Source organism: Xenopus laevis, chromosome 1L (assembly GCF_017654675.1).
Source record: "Xenopus laevis strain J_2021 chromosome 1L, Xenopus_laevis_v10.1, whole genome shotgun sequence".
NCBI classification, from domain to species: domain Eukaryota; kingdom Metazoa; phylum Chordata; class Amphibia; order Anura; family Pipidae; genus Xenopus; species Xenopus laevis.
In genome coordinates, this window is record NC_054371.1 from 112,299,940 (window position 1) to 112,314,010 (window position 14,071).

Here is a 14,071-nt window from a genome sequence, read left to right on the forward strand (position 1 = left end):
TGTATTTGTTTTAACATTTTTTTGTTCCAATGCGTATGGTTGATATTGTACAAATTCTTTTTGAATTACATATACATGTTTCTGCATAGCCATATGCTTGTGATTATCAAAAAGATATGTAAATTATTCATATTTTATCATACCTCCCAACTGTCCCTTTTTCGGAGGGACAGTCCCTCTTTTGACAGCTCAACCCGCAGTCCCTCATTTGTACTGGAAAGTCCCTCTTTTCTCTGCACTGAACAGCCAGAAAAAGAAACAAAGTTTCTCACTTAATTGGCTTTTAGCAGAGGGCCCTTTTAGCTAACAGGTGCAAATAAGATACTTTGTAACTTTGAGTTTAGATAAGGAGAAATATTTTCAAACTTTCATAACCTGCCAAATTTTGTAAAACATGGTAATTAGGGGGTGTGGCCACAGAAAGGGGTGTGGTCAAAAATATTGCTGCGCTACGTGCGGAAAAAAATTCTTTGTCCCTCTTTTTACTTCCAAAATGTTGGGAGGTATGATTTTATTGCAAACTCGATAAAAAGAATTTGAAAAGAAAAAGAGTCCGCAGCCCGCCACTAGAACCCATTACCACTTTCCCATGTTTGAATTTGCAGCTTACGACTAGGTAAGCCGCAGTGGAGCAGTCACATGGTAGATCACATGACCGTGACGCCAAGTCCTTTCCTAGGATAGGAAGTAGCCGCTATGTGAGACTATGCTTCTACTCTTTCGTCCAATAGACGCTCGCGCTCATCAATGTCCAATGCCCCGCCTCTAGTTAGCAACGCTGCCTCGCTTTAATGTCCTCTTCTTTTTCACCTCATCGGTTTGCCATAGTAATAGCGGCCTCGCCGCCTCATGCGCCGCTGCTGCCCGGTACTGTTTGTAAACAGCCCCGGGGACCCCCCTCCCTCACCTTCCTCCTCCTGCCCCCGCCCACCGGAGCCTCCCCCATCCAAGATGGCGGCGGGTGGGAGCGGCGGCCTGTCGTTTCCCGGGGTGGTGGGGAACAGCGCCCCCAGCAACCGTAGTGGCTCCTCGGCTTCCTCTTACAACTATAGCGGCGGGGCTGGGGCCTCGTCTCCCGGGAATCAGGCAGCTGCTGCAGTTTCAGCGTCTGGAGTTTCACCTCCTGCTGCACCACCTCCGCCTCCTCCTGGTGCTGCCGCCGGCCTGCACCGGGAGCCCGTGTACAACTGGCAGGCCACCAAAACCACGGTGCGTGAGAGGTTCACCTTCCTCTTCAATAACGAAGTGCTCAGCGACGTCCACTTCCTTGTGGGAAAGGGTTTGGGAAGCCAGCGGATCCCGGCGCACAGGTATGTGCTACAGGTGGCCCAGTGACAGGCGGCACAATACAGACGAGAAAGATAATGAGCGCAGTACTCGGCCGGCCATGTGTATATTCCTCCTCCACTGCTGCTGCTAACACTTGCATTGGGGAAAATGTTCTTGAGTGCTTGTGCCACCTGACATAGGTCTCATCTTCATCCTGTGCTGTCAAGTCACCTAACACACTCAAGCAGAGCTCATGCCATTCATGTTGGGCCCCATTGACTAAGCAGCTGTACAGAGCATTGTCATGAGAGTAATCTAAATAGTACTTATTCACATAACATCCTGCACAGCCTGTAAATGAGGATCACAGTGGGGGCAGTTGAGGGACATATAGAATTCTCTTTTGACATGGGGGCAACAAGGCACTTAAAGGAACAGTTTAGTGTAAAAATAACACTACGTATTTTACGGAGCACCAGGCAGCTTGTTTTATAAAAGCCTCATTTTATTGGGTATATTTAAAAACAATGGATCACCCACAGTAGTGTATCATACCCCACGATTGACTGGATTCCTGGCGTCTCGCCACTTCCTCAGAAGCGCCTGAGGAAGTGGCGAGACGCCACGAAACGCATCAAGCGTGGAGTATGATACACTCCATTGTTTTTAAATATACCCAATAAAATGAGGATTGTATCAATTAAGCTGCCTGGTGCTCTGTGAAATTTGCAGTGTTGTTATACAAGGTTCGTCGGGAACCCAGAGGCGTGATCACGTGTCAGCACGATCTGTTCGTCCCTTGGCGTGGAAGTGGGTGAGTGCTCTCCTCTTCAATTTTGTGTTTGCATTGAGTGTAAAAATAAAAACTGGGTAAATAGATAGGATGTGCAAAATAAAAAACGTTTCTAATATAGTTAGCCAAAAATGTAATGTATAAAGGCTGGAGTGATTGGATGTCTAACAGAATAGAACACTACTTCCTGCTTTTCAGCTCTCTAACTCGAGTCAGTCAGCGACTTTAAGGGGGGGCCACATGGGACATAGTTGTTAAGTGAGTTTGCAATTGATCCTCAGCATTCAGCTCAGATTCAAAAGCAACACATATGACCCATGTGGCACCCCCTCAAGTCACTGATTGGTTACTGCCTGGTAACCAATCAGTGGAAACCAAGAGAGCTGCAAAGCAGGAAGTAGCGTCCTGGCTATTATGTTACACATCCAGTCACTCCAGCCTTTATACATTACATTTTTGGCTGAGTAACTATATTGAAAACATTTTTTAATTTGCACAGCCTATCTATCTACCCAGTTTTTATTTTTACACCGAACAATTTCTTTAATGCTGACAGATCCCTGGAAGCCTATTCCAAAGCTGTAAGTGCTGAACCCTTTGTGCAGGTAAATACTCTACAGCAGTGATCCCCATCCAGTTGGTCACCAACCCCTTAGATGTTGCTTTCAGTGGCCTCAAAGCAGGTGCTTATTTTTGAATTCCTGGCTTGAAGGCAAGTTTTAGTTGTAAGCATAAATAAGTATAAATATACAGAGATTAAGTGCCATGTGGTAAGACCCAGTAGAAAGTAGTCCTGTGCCCTGTAGAGCTCACAATCTAAGTTACAGCCCTCCCCAAACTTAAATGTCAGAAATGCCTACAAGAGAAACCTAAGCAAGTTGCGAGTAGATTCCATTCAGGTGCAGGTCACTACTATGATACAGAGTTGTCTAACTGAAGGCCTTTGCTAATGTGCCACCAACACATTGAAGCATCCCTGCCATCAGTATTTTTACATTTATTTTAACAAAAACCTTACCACACTAGGGGTCTTTTTTGCTGATACACTTCTCAGCATGTGCGTTGGTAACAGTCGAGTAGGTAGGAAAATATCAGCTTGTACAGATGATGCTCAGTAGTTGATAAAACTTAACTGTAACAAACATGCACAGTACATTTGTGTAAGCCTTAGTTTGCCATGCCAGATTATCACTGTATTTAACTGCCAAACTGTTTATTTGTGGCTAGGTTTTGTTTTTCTCATACTTCTTACTGATATTTTCTTACATTGTCACAAATAATTTGCTTTTCCAGTTAAATTAGATGCTATTTGCCTCAAAATCACTAGGCTCTGCCATGTGACTGTGTGAACATTTTTGAAATGTACCGGTATACAAATATTTATACTTGGAGGTGCAGTGTATACGCTAGCAAAGATGTAGCAAAATATGGCTTCCTCTGGTTAGAACAAATTATTCTGCTAAAAGTAGAGGAATGTGCTGATTCATCTGGTACCCATAATAAAACAGAGGCAACATTTACACATAACACAAATATAGGGGTGGTTCACCTTTAGGTAACTTTTATTATGGTTTAGAATGGCCAAATCTAAGCAACTTTTAAATTGGTTTTCATTATTTACTTTTTATAGTTTTATAGCCTTTTTCTTCTGTCTCTTTGCAGCTTTCAAATGGGTGTCACTGCCTTCTAAAAAACAAATGCTCTGTAAGGCTACAAATGTATTGTTATTGTTACTTTTTATTACTGATCCTTTTATTCAGGCCCTCTCCTATTCATATTCCAGTCTCTTATTCAAATCAAAGCATGGTTGCTAGGGTAATTTGGACCTTAGTTACCAGATTGCTTATAATGCAAATTGAAGAGCTGCTGAATAAAAAGCTAAAAAATTAGCAAATTGTCTCAGAATATCTACATCATACTAAAAGTTATATCGACAAAAAAAAAAAATAACATCACAGTTTCTCTGATTCAAAAACACACATATATCTCCAGTGCTGTCTGGAAACCTGAGCGTCGCTATTCACCTCCAAAAACACATATAGGCTCCATATGGAATTGACCTTAAAGGGGTTGGTCACCTTCCAAACACTTTTTTTCGTGCAGTTGTTTTCAGATTTTTCACCATAAACAAAGGCTTTTTTTTAAAAATTACTTTCCATCTTTTATTTTCACCGTTTTCCCAAAATTTAAGTTTAATGTTCCTGTCTCTAGCTTCTCAGTCTGGCAGCTCAGTGATCCAGGAGCATCTGAACTGTTACAATTTGCTACATTAGTTGATACATTTTTCAGCAGCATCTGCGGAGTATTAGCAACAATTGTATCAATCCTAACAGCTGTCTTTAATGAAACCCAGAGATTATGCTCAGCAGGGACAAAAATAAGAAATGTATCAACTAAATGTGTCAATTTACAGCAGTTAAAGAGTCGGTGAACCCCTGCCCTCGTGAGGCAACTTTGGGCGACTTCAGAAAACAAATCGCTCCGAGTGCCATTCTGCCGGCTATTTTCATTGTAGCCGGTGGGAAGGCAGTTAGGGAAGATTAGTCACCCTGAAGAAGAGGAGATTTGTCGCCGGGCGACTAATCTCCCCAAATCTGGCCGTGTGTCTCTGCCCTTAGAAGGTGAAAAAGAAAACTTTACACTTCAATATTAGAAAAACAGTCACAAAAAGAAAATAGAAAGTAGTTGGAAAAAAGTATTTATGATGAAACCAACTGAACTGGAAAAATGTTTGAACCCCTTTAATTTGTATTTTTTACTTGAGCAGGGATAATGTAAATGTATATATATCCAGGTTATATACCATGACCTTGATGAATGAAAACCTTCATAGACACCTTGTCTTTCTCATTTCTAATAAACATTACATAACAAATGATTCAAGGAAAGTGATGTCTTTAGAAGTAATATAGATTCACTCAGTGTTTCTACTTGATAGGTTTGTGTTGGCTGTGGGAAGTGCAGTCTTTGATGCCATGTTTAATGGTGGGATGGCTACAACCTCCACAGAAATAGAATTGCCAGATGTTGAACCTGCTGCATTCCTTGCTTTGTTAAAGTAAGTATGTCATACAGGTGTTGCCAACCTTTTCTGAGGGTATCCGTGACATTATTTCAGTATAGGGTAAGGATTTCTCCTTTAATATTTAACACTGAACACTGGAGAAGTAACTAATTTTGGTTGCGTGGTTGAGTGTACATTATCAAAGAGCACTATTGGGATTAATGTGAGTACGAACATAGAATACAACTATTATTCTTATTCATATTCCTATATAGAGCTCAACAAAAACTGTTTTAGTCATTTTAATGTTATATAAGCTTTCACCTGGGCTGTTGTGTAACTAGCACTAATGTTGTTTGAGGTTCCTGTACTCTGATGAAGTACAGATCGGTCCAGAGACTGTAATGACAACTCTATACACGGCCAAGAAATATGCTGTACCCGCCCTGGAGGCTCACTGTGTGGAATTTCTGAAGAAGAACCTTCGAGCTGATAATGCTTTCATGTTGCTTACACAGGTATTATTAACAAATATTTATAAAGTACCAACATATTCTGCATCAGTGTAAAATGGTATATACATTAAACATACAGATTACATACAAATAGTAAAGAGGGTCCGTCCTACTTTGAGCTGTCAAATTACGTTTATAATAAAACTGCATTTTTTTTATTTTTCTATAAATGTTATATGAAATACACAGACACATAGAGGCTTTCTTGGGGCACACGGGCAGATTGGGGAGATTAAGTCGCCTGACTGCCTTCCACCTGCTATCATGAAAAAACGCATGCGGCAATGCACAAAGTTTCCTCGTGAGGCGACTTCGGAAATCGAAGTGGCGCGAGTGCCATTGCACTGGCGTTTTCTCATTATAACAGGGGGAAGGCAGTTCGGGGAGATTGTCGCCCCGAAGAAGAGGCGATTAGTCGGCAGGCGACTAAATCTCCCCAAAAGTGCCCCTGCCCTTATTGGCATATCCATGTAAAAGGTAAAACCAGCACTTGTATACAAATGGTGTAATGCCAAGCTTAACGTAGATAGGTAGTTGTGATTACATTGCTTTGTAAACCCATAACTGATAATTAAAATGGCTAATTAAATCAGCTATTTCATTAAAAACTGCTAATTTCCTGGTTCTTATGCTGTCCTCTTGCAGCTTTGAGTTTAAGTTGTGTAACTACAAACCCTAATGACAAAATTATGGTACAATTAAAAAAATTTGACTTCTCACCTTTTGTGCTTATAACAACTTTAGGCTAGGCTATTTGATGAACCTCAGCTTGCAAGCCTTTGTCTGGAGAACATTGATAAGAATACCTCAGATGCCCTAAATGCAGAGGGTTTCACTGACATTGATATAGGTATGTGTGTTCAAAATGTGTCTTCCTCCTTGTGTCCTGAATACTAAAGTTTGGTTTCTGCAAGCTACAAATGTCATGTTTCACTGTCTGCATGTGTACATGGTACAGTTCAGGACAACAGCACAGTGATCAAATATCCAGAAAATAACTTTACATGTGTTAGCATGGGGATTGCAACACTTTAAATATGGGGAACTGGCAAATTGTGGGGAAATGCCTTCTTTCAAATTTCCCATGCTTATTGTTATTCAAGATTATTTTTTTTATACTTATTTTTACTTTTTATATGTTATTGTAATGTAAGTGACCTTTCTATTCAAGTTCCCAAGTAGCTCTAATGTTCTAAAAGTACAGCATGACATTTCTGTTTCTGTGCCTGATGCTGACTTTGGGTCTGTAGCAGTTTCTCACTAAACTAAACTTTGCTTTTATTTATGGTTTGCTCGCTAATTTTTGTGACTGCCCCTGCAGATACACTAGTTGCCGTGCTAGAGCGGGACACCTTGGGAATTCGAGAAATTCGACTTTTTAATGCAGTTGTGCGTTGGTCAGAAGCAGAATGCCAGCGGCAACAACATCCTGTTACCTCTGAGAATAAGAGAAAGGCTCTTGGCAAAGCCTTGTCTCTTATCCGCTTTCCTCTCATGACCATTGAGGAGTTTGCTGCAGGTAGAGCACCACATTTTGAAAATATACATTTTACATTTTAATTTTTGTGTGTGTGTCCAGCAGCAGCTGTATTTCAGTAGGTCACTTCAAAATTAAAGTGCAATGGACATGTCAAATGCAGGTACTATTTTTCTTGGTCAATACAGAAGTTTTTGGGAGCTATTTAGAATGTAAATATTCATAAGTAAGGGCTGGAGATATTGTAATCTTTACATACAAGATCATTTTTATTGCTCAAATTATTTGGCTCTTAGCTTTTACCATGTATTTGGAGATGTAGTGTGGTCATACACAATGAGATTTGCTTGTTAGTCTAATCACTGAACAATTGGATCTGTGGATGAATTTACCAAACGAGGTAGGGGAAGATTTGATATTTCGCCCCACCTTTTAACGACAGCAGTAGTAGCTTCTAGGGCTTGGCTGTGATCGATATTCCAGCACGTCAATCACATGCTGCGGTCAATAAAGGCATGGCCAGGCAAGATATACACAAAGTCAAAAAAGGATTGGGCCTCTCCAAACTCACCCCATGTGGTGGTTGGTGGTGGTGGTGATGGTGGTGGTTTATCACAACAGATCACAGTCCTGTCGCCTGACGCGTTTCGGGAGAAACATCATAGGCTTACAGGTACAACATTTTGCAATTTTATGTAATTCCTGAAGAGGTCGCTGTCTCACGGCCTATTTAAGGTAGTGACATTGTTAAACCTTTAAGCCTATGATTAAGGGAGTTGCTCCCGAAACGCATCAGGTGACGGTCTGTGATCTGTTGCAATAAACCAGCATCCTTTTAATCCAGAGTATTGCCTTCTTTTTTTCTGAGATACACACACACACCATAAAAATGTAACTGTTGTTGACATTATCCATAAATAAAATGTGTGGTTTTTTTTTTTTAGGCCCTGCTCAGTCTGCAATTCTGACTGACCGGGAGGTTGTCAGTCTTTTTCTACATTTCACTGTAAACCCAAAACCTCGAGTAGAGTTTATAGACCGTCCACGGTGTTGCTTGCGAGGGAAAGAATGCAATATCAACCGTTTCCAGCAGGTGGAGAGTCGCTGGGGTTACAGTGGGACTAGTGACAGAATAAGGCAGGTATTTCTTTTGGAACATTTTACACGATTAAGTGGGATTTTTGACTTTCCTAATTATTCCTTTGATTCCATACTATAGTTTTAGTATACGTTATTTTATATTAATATTGATTTCAAACAACTCCATTTTCTTTCTGTGTTTTCTATATGTTCAGTTTTCTGTTACTTTAGAGATCTAATTTTCAGAAAATTAAATTTTTTCAAAAATCCAGTGGGTTGGATTTCTTTTAGTTTTCTCAGCATTATTGGCCCAGAAAATAGGGACTCTAAAGTAAATTTTTGGTATATTATGGATCTGTTTAAGTGCTTGCATTCAAAAAACACGTGTGATGGTCAATCTGAAAATTGTCTGGTTGAATGGAAAGGTTGGTTTTAAAGTAAAATGGGAGGAAGGGAAGTAACAGGGTTTAAATTCTGAATGGAACATGCTGTTAACAGAGTCACCTATGACTAAGTGCCGGAGGGTATGAAACGCCTAAGGTGGACCAAAAGGGTCAGTATGTATAATTTTTTAATGTAATCTTGAATAAATTTTGTTTTTACTAATGAAAAGCCTTGGGACATATATCTTTGGATATAACCTTTTGAATGGAAAGGTTGTTATGGAAATATGTCCCAATCAGAGTGAAATTCCATTACTGTGAAAATTGTCTTTTTCATAAAATAGAGGAACATATTTTTATATCCGTGAATACAAATAATTTTTGCAATCCCTATCGCCTTAGCATGTCAGTACCAAATGGGGATTCCTGAATTGCATATATGAAACCCCCACAGGAGTTTAAAACATTTTAAAACAACATGGTCAGTTCCAAATACATCCTACTGAAAAGGAATGCACCCAATCGACACTTTCTGGATTTGGTATTAGGCAGAGAGAGTGGATTTGGTGAATGCCTAACAAAGGATTCTGACAAATGCTTATTTGCTGACCATTGTTTCTCCTCCTCTTAACACTGGATACATTGCTGTAGGATTTTGAAAATCTATTTAGTCAAAGAAAACTGTATATCACTATTCAGAAGTATATTCAAAATGGCACAATTATTTTCTTTTCTAAATTTGGTAAAATTGTATCCTTTTAACAGTTTCCAGTTGGGGATCAGGGGATTTGGTAATGCATGCAAGTGATTTTACTTGCCGACCTTTTAACATCTAATTTTAGGGCACACATTTTACTGATCAAGGCTGGCACTAAAATGTCTGTGTTAAAATATTCCAGGTTTTCAGTCAATCGCAGAATATTTGTGGTGGGGTTTGCGTTGTATGGCTCAATACATGGCCCCACAGATTATCAAGTTAACATACAGGTAGGGAATGCATGTCCAAGCAGTATGTTCTTATTTTGTAAATTTCACTCCCATTATAAACTGTTTTGCTCTCTGCTGGGAGTTTTATTTGTAAAGATTGCTGCATTTAATTAGTATACATTGATTATTGTTATTATTTACAAATTACAAATTCATATTTGCAATAGAGAAATTATCTAGCCATTTTTGTTCCATGGCAGCATACAGTGCACAAACACTGCAGGACCTTGAATTATTCTTTGTACCTAAGTGTAAAATAAGCAAGTTGTTTTTCTGTTCCTCCTTTCATATGCCTCTCTCTCCAAACTTTGTGTTTCGTCTGTTTCATAGATTATCCACACAGACAGCAATACAGTTCTTGGTCAGAATGACACTGGTTTCAGTTGTGATGGATCCTCCAGCACCTTTAGAGTCATGTTTAAAGAACCGGTAGAAATTCTTCCTAATGTCAACTATACCGCATGCGCCACTTTAAAGGTAATTCCCTTTAGCATTCACATATACAGTACAGAAGAAGTCTGATGGAGCAGCACTATTAACTGATGCATTTTGAAAAAAAAAACCAAACAACATGTTTTCCAAGCCCATGTTTAAAGAATAGGAGAAAAAAAATAGGATCAGACAGCTACAGCAGAGTTTCTATGGGAACCAGCAATGGTATATTTTCATTGGCTATTAGACTGGAGGGTGTTCTGAGAAGAACTGACCATGCTCATAAGTCAACAAAGTGAATTCCTGAGGGAGGGGGCAGAGTGGATTAGAGGAGGAGAAGGAATTCTAAGTGATTAAGGGGATGCTGCATTCTTACTGTTAACCTTTTAACAACCAGAGTGCCAGTTATCTAAATATTTCAAAGAGGCTGTTCACTGACTTAATCTTTGTGGAGGGGGTTTACATGTCCTTTAAGGAAATAGGCCAAAATGTGGTCAGATCCACTCACTGTAAATACTTAGAACAGGAGGGGAATGCAAAAAATGGAAAAATACGTAATATCGGGGTTCAACTGTATCTTCCTTGTGTGGCTAAAATGTGTTTTTGGTCCAGTGTATGCTGCATTCATAGGAATATAGCAGAATGGACAAATATTTCTATTGTAGTTTGCTTATAATGAAAGGACATGGAAATCCCAAATAAGACTATTAAGCTTTGAAGAAGTCTTATTAATAACTTGAACTTGCACAGCTAATTCTTGCATGTTGCACATATGTATGATATGTGCAAAAGTTTGTGTTGTAAGCAACACACATCAGAGTCAGAATTTCATGGATCAACTCCCATGTTAAGCTGTGTGTAGACAGACCTGTTACTGAGAAGGGGATAGCGAAGAGTAACTTGATTATTACAGAAACAGAACAGAACTTTTCTTTATTTAGAAAGTGTATTTCCATTTCCAAAGTTCATATGAACTATTCATTTTCACATTAGTTCTCACATTAGCTGCTGGGCAGCTTAAGCTGTTTTTCAGAAAAGGCTTTGGGAGACTTGGGAGTGGCAACTATTGTGACCTATATTCTACATTTTACTTTACTCTCCTTCTATAGTAGAGATTCTGGCTTTTTCAGCAGGATTTGGATTCGGCCGGGCAGATCCAAATCCGCATATCGAAATTAGGGACGAGGAGAGCAATCATGTGACTTTTTGGTCACAAAACAAGGAAGTAAAAAAATGTTATGCATATGCAAATTAGGATTCGGTTTGGTATTTGTCTGAATCTTTCACAAAGGATTCGAGGGTTCGTGCAAAGTCAAAATAGTGGATTTGAGTATCTCTATTCTATAGCAAGCCTGTAATATTGCACAAACGACTTCAGGGCTAAAAATCTATAGCCTGAACAAGTTACTACTCCAATTCAAACATTCCTTGCAATGTTCAGTGCTTTGCCAACTGTGCATATATATTTACATATGTATATGTTGATTTTTCAGGGTCCAGATTCCCACTATGGTACAAAAGGACTGCGCAAAGTAATCCACGAATCTGCAACAACGGGCACCAAGACGTGCTTCACCTTCTGCTATGCAGCAGGGAACAACAATGGAACCTCTGTTGAAGATGGACAGATTCCTGAAATTATCTTCTACACATAGGTGGGAGAGAGAACATTCTGTATCGGACCAGGCCAACTGGTTTTTTTGGACACTGTAGGTGCAAGGTGTGGATGGCCTTATCCAGATGCAGAATGCTGTGTGGAGACTTCCAGTTTTGGCAAAGTGACCTATATTACCTCCTTCCATACCTCTGAAACTTAGCTTGTCATGGGCTTTTGGCATGGCTAAGATGCTTTCTCAACCGTGTACACTTGCTTTTCTCAGTCAGGCAGGCAGGCAAATTCCTGTGTGTATATATATATAAATAAATAAAACTTGTCAGTAACACCAGTATCTGATAATCTGGTGGCACCTTAATCCTTTTGTAAGGATACTAAGCTATTGATTCAGTTTTATCTCTATAATTCGGGGGTTGCCTTTCTTTTCAGTGGTGTAGATAAATGTATACACACTTATAAACAGTGGGAGGGTATAAAATATATATATATACATATATAAAGCTTGTGTATAGAATAGATATATTCTAGTCCAATGTGGTGGAATGATCCGTTCCCTTTAGCCACTGCTAATACTTTAATACTCCACCTCTGGCATTGAATGGTACAACCCTGTTATTGTTTTTTTAAGACATGTTTATTTTGTCTGTGGCATTTCAACTTTTTTCGAAGCTACCCTTGACTCTGTATGTAGAGTAAGGGCTACGATCAGCATTTCATTAAGGTGAAAGTGGAGTGCATCTAATATGCCACACAGAGGGAAGTAAAACCATATGGTTTAAGCCACATTATTAAAGTTAATAAAGATAAAATTTATAAGCTATTTTTGGAATGTATATAAAGTTTAAAAGTACTTAACTTGGTTATGAAACCTGCAGATGAAAATGTTTAGCAATTATATGAAGGTGTCAGAAATTCTAATGTACGGATCATAAAGGGGCACAATCTCTATTTAGCAGTTTCAGCCTTTACAGGAAAACCCTAAGATTTTCAGATTTAAGCTCCTAACCTTTCTGGATGTAAATATAATGTCTGCTGACTTTTCTTTGTTCCTTAGTAAGGATTTACCTTATTTTTTTCCCCCATGAGAAAACTGCTTTACTCCTTGAATGTACTAAGGTCTCCTAGATCTGCCTTTGTCTGCACTCCTCCTACATTACCTGCTTCTGACTTTGTAAATAGAAGTCAATAAAGATGTATAAGAAATCATGTTTGCCCTTCATTAAATGATATTAGATATGCTGGGACACACAGATATTGGTTTGCTTAGCACAGTGGTAGTTGTGCTTCTTAGTTCATGTTTGTGCAATATCACTTTAGCACATGCAGCAGGAGATGTTTTGCACCAGAAGCCACAGAAAAAGAGATGGCGCAATACAAAAAACAAATTGCCTGCTTGTTCAGATCACTCTTGATCTTTGAAACTCCACGCAGCTTAAAGCATGTGGATAGTGGAACCAGCAATATTTGGTGCAAGGCTTAACATCCACATCCTGATATGAGGTAAATTATACTGAAAGGTTGCTTATTCTACACAGACCTGGGGAAAACTCTATACCAATGCTGTCCAACTTCTGTGGTACCGAGGGCCGCAATTTTTCCGGTCTACATCGTGGAGGGCTGATAATGGAAGCCAGTGTTGACCACTCCCTGTTTTTAAACCACACCCATTTTAAACCGCACCCATGTTGCCACAAGATCATGTCCACTTTAATTGTGGTAGCACACCAAAAAACCAAATGGTTGGTGCTCACTGCAGGGATATCACTTATCACTCATATGTGAGTTGTCATAGTAAGACACCCTTAAATCCATATACTCCCAGCACATGATCAAACACCTTAGGGGCCCCTAACAATAATTTATTTTCAAATGTTAAACCCCCAGAACAAATACCAGGCTTACGTTCCACAGGCAGAGTAGGGCACACAGGCAGCACAGAGCAAGAGACAGGCAAACCTATTAGGACCACTCTAATATGTACTACATACAGTGATTGATGCCTTATTAGCATTTTGAATAAGGTGTGAACAATGTGGGCAGTTTCAGTCTGGGTCTCAGGTGTGAATATTACAGGGGTTTGAACAATAGAGGTGTCACAGGTGTTGAACAATACAGGGGATTAGTCTAAATTTGAGGTATAAACAATGCAGGGGCCAGGTAATCTAATAGAATAAGAGAGAATCTGCGCTCATCCCCGCAGCGGTTATGAAGTGAATGCCTCAATCCTCTTGCATAGATGTACCGTTCTTAAAATTATTTATTCCTGTCTGTGAGACACGACATGTTTCGGGCCCATAAAGCCCTTTCTCAAATTAATCTCTGTAGTGATACCATTTAAATTTTACACATGGTAAACAGACACAGAAGGTAGGTGGGGGGGGCACACAAGGGGGGTTGTGGGCTCCCAGTTGGACAGCCCTGCGCGATACAATTAACAGCATTCCCAGCCCTGATACTAAAAAAAAAGTCATTAGCCTAACTTTGTTCTTGATATAATTGGGGTTAGAGAGTTGTCA

At 39.6% G+C, this 14,071-nt stretch overlaps 1 protein-coding gene across 4 annotated transcripts; it reads left to right on the forward strand.

Moving 5' to 3' along the window:
• Positions 1-621: 621 nt before the first annotated feature.
• Positions 622-12,761, forward strand: btbd2.L (BTB domain containing 2 L homeolog). Of its 4 annotated transcripts, XM_018248989.2 has the most exons (9): positions 632-1,310; positions 5,001-5,120; positions 5,428-5,584; positions 6,326-6,431; positions 6,903-7,100; positions 8,003-8,195; positions 9,421-9,508; positions 9,839-9,985; positions 11,434-12,761. In XM_018248989.2, exons 1-9 carry the CDS (start codon positions 850-852, stop codon positions 11,593-11,595), a joined length of 1,632 nt encoding a protein of 543 aa, XP_018104478.1. In that variant the 5' UTR covers positions 632-849; the 3' UTR covers positions 11,596-12,761. The 4 variants fall into 4 exon arrangements, with proteins under 4 accessions (XP_018104494.1, XP_018104486.1, XP_018104478.1 ...); XM_018249005.2 differs by lacking the exon at positions 11,434-12,761 and having other exon boundaries at positions 622-1,310; positions 8,003-8,199; positions 9,839-9,981; XM_018248997.2 differs by lacking the exon at positions 9,421-9,508 and having other exon boundaries at positions 628-1,310; positions 8,003-8,199.
• Positions 12,762-14,071: the final 1,310 nt, after the last annotated feature.

What these genes read in the sequence shown, in the direction of transcription:
- btbd2.L (XM_018248989.2), top strand. Translation starts at nt 850, where the DNA reads ATGCGCCGCTGCTGCCCGGTACTGTTTGTAAACAGCCCCGGGGACCCC. An exon ending in CTTTCATGTTGCTTACACAG is followed by an intron (nt 5,585 to 6,325) that starts GTATTATTAACA and finishes TAACAACTTTAG; the next exon opens with GCTAGGCTATTTGATGAACC. An exon ending in GGGACTAGTGACAGAATAAG is followed by an intron (nt 8,196 to 9,420) that starts GCAGGTATTTCT and finishes AAAATATTCCAG; the next exon opens with GTTTTCAGTCAATCGCAGAA.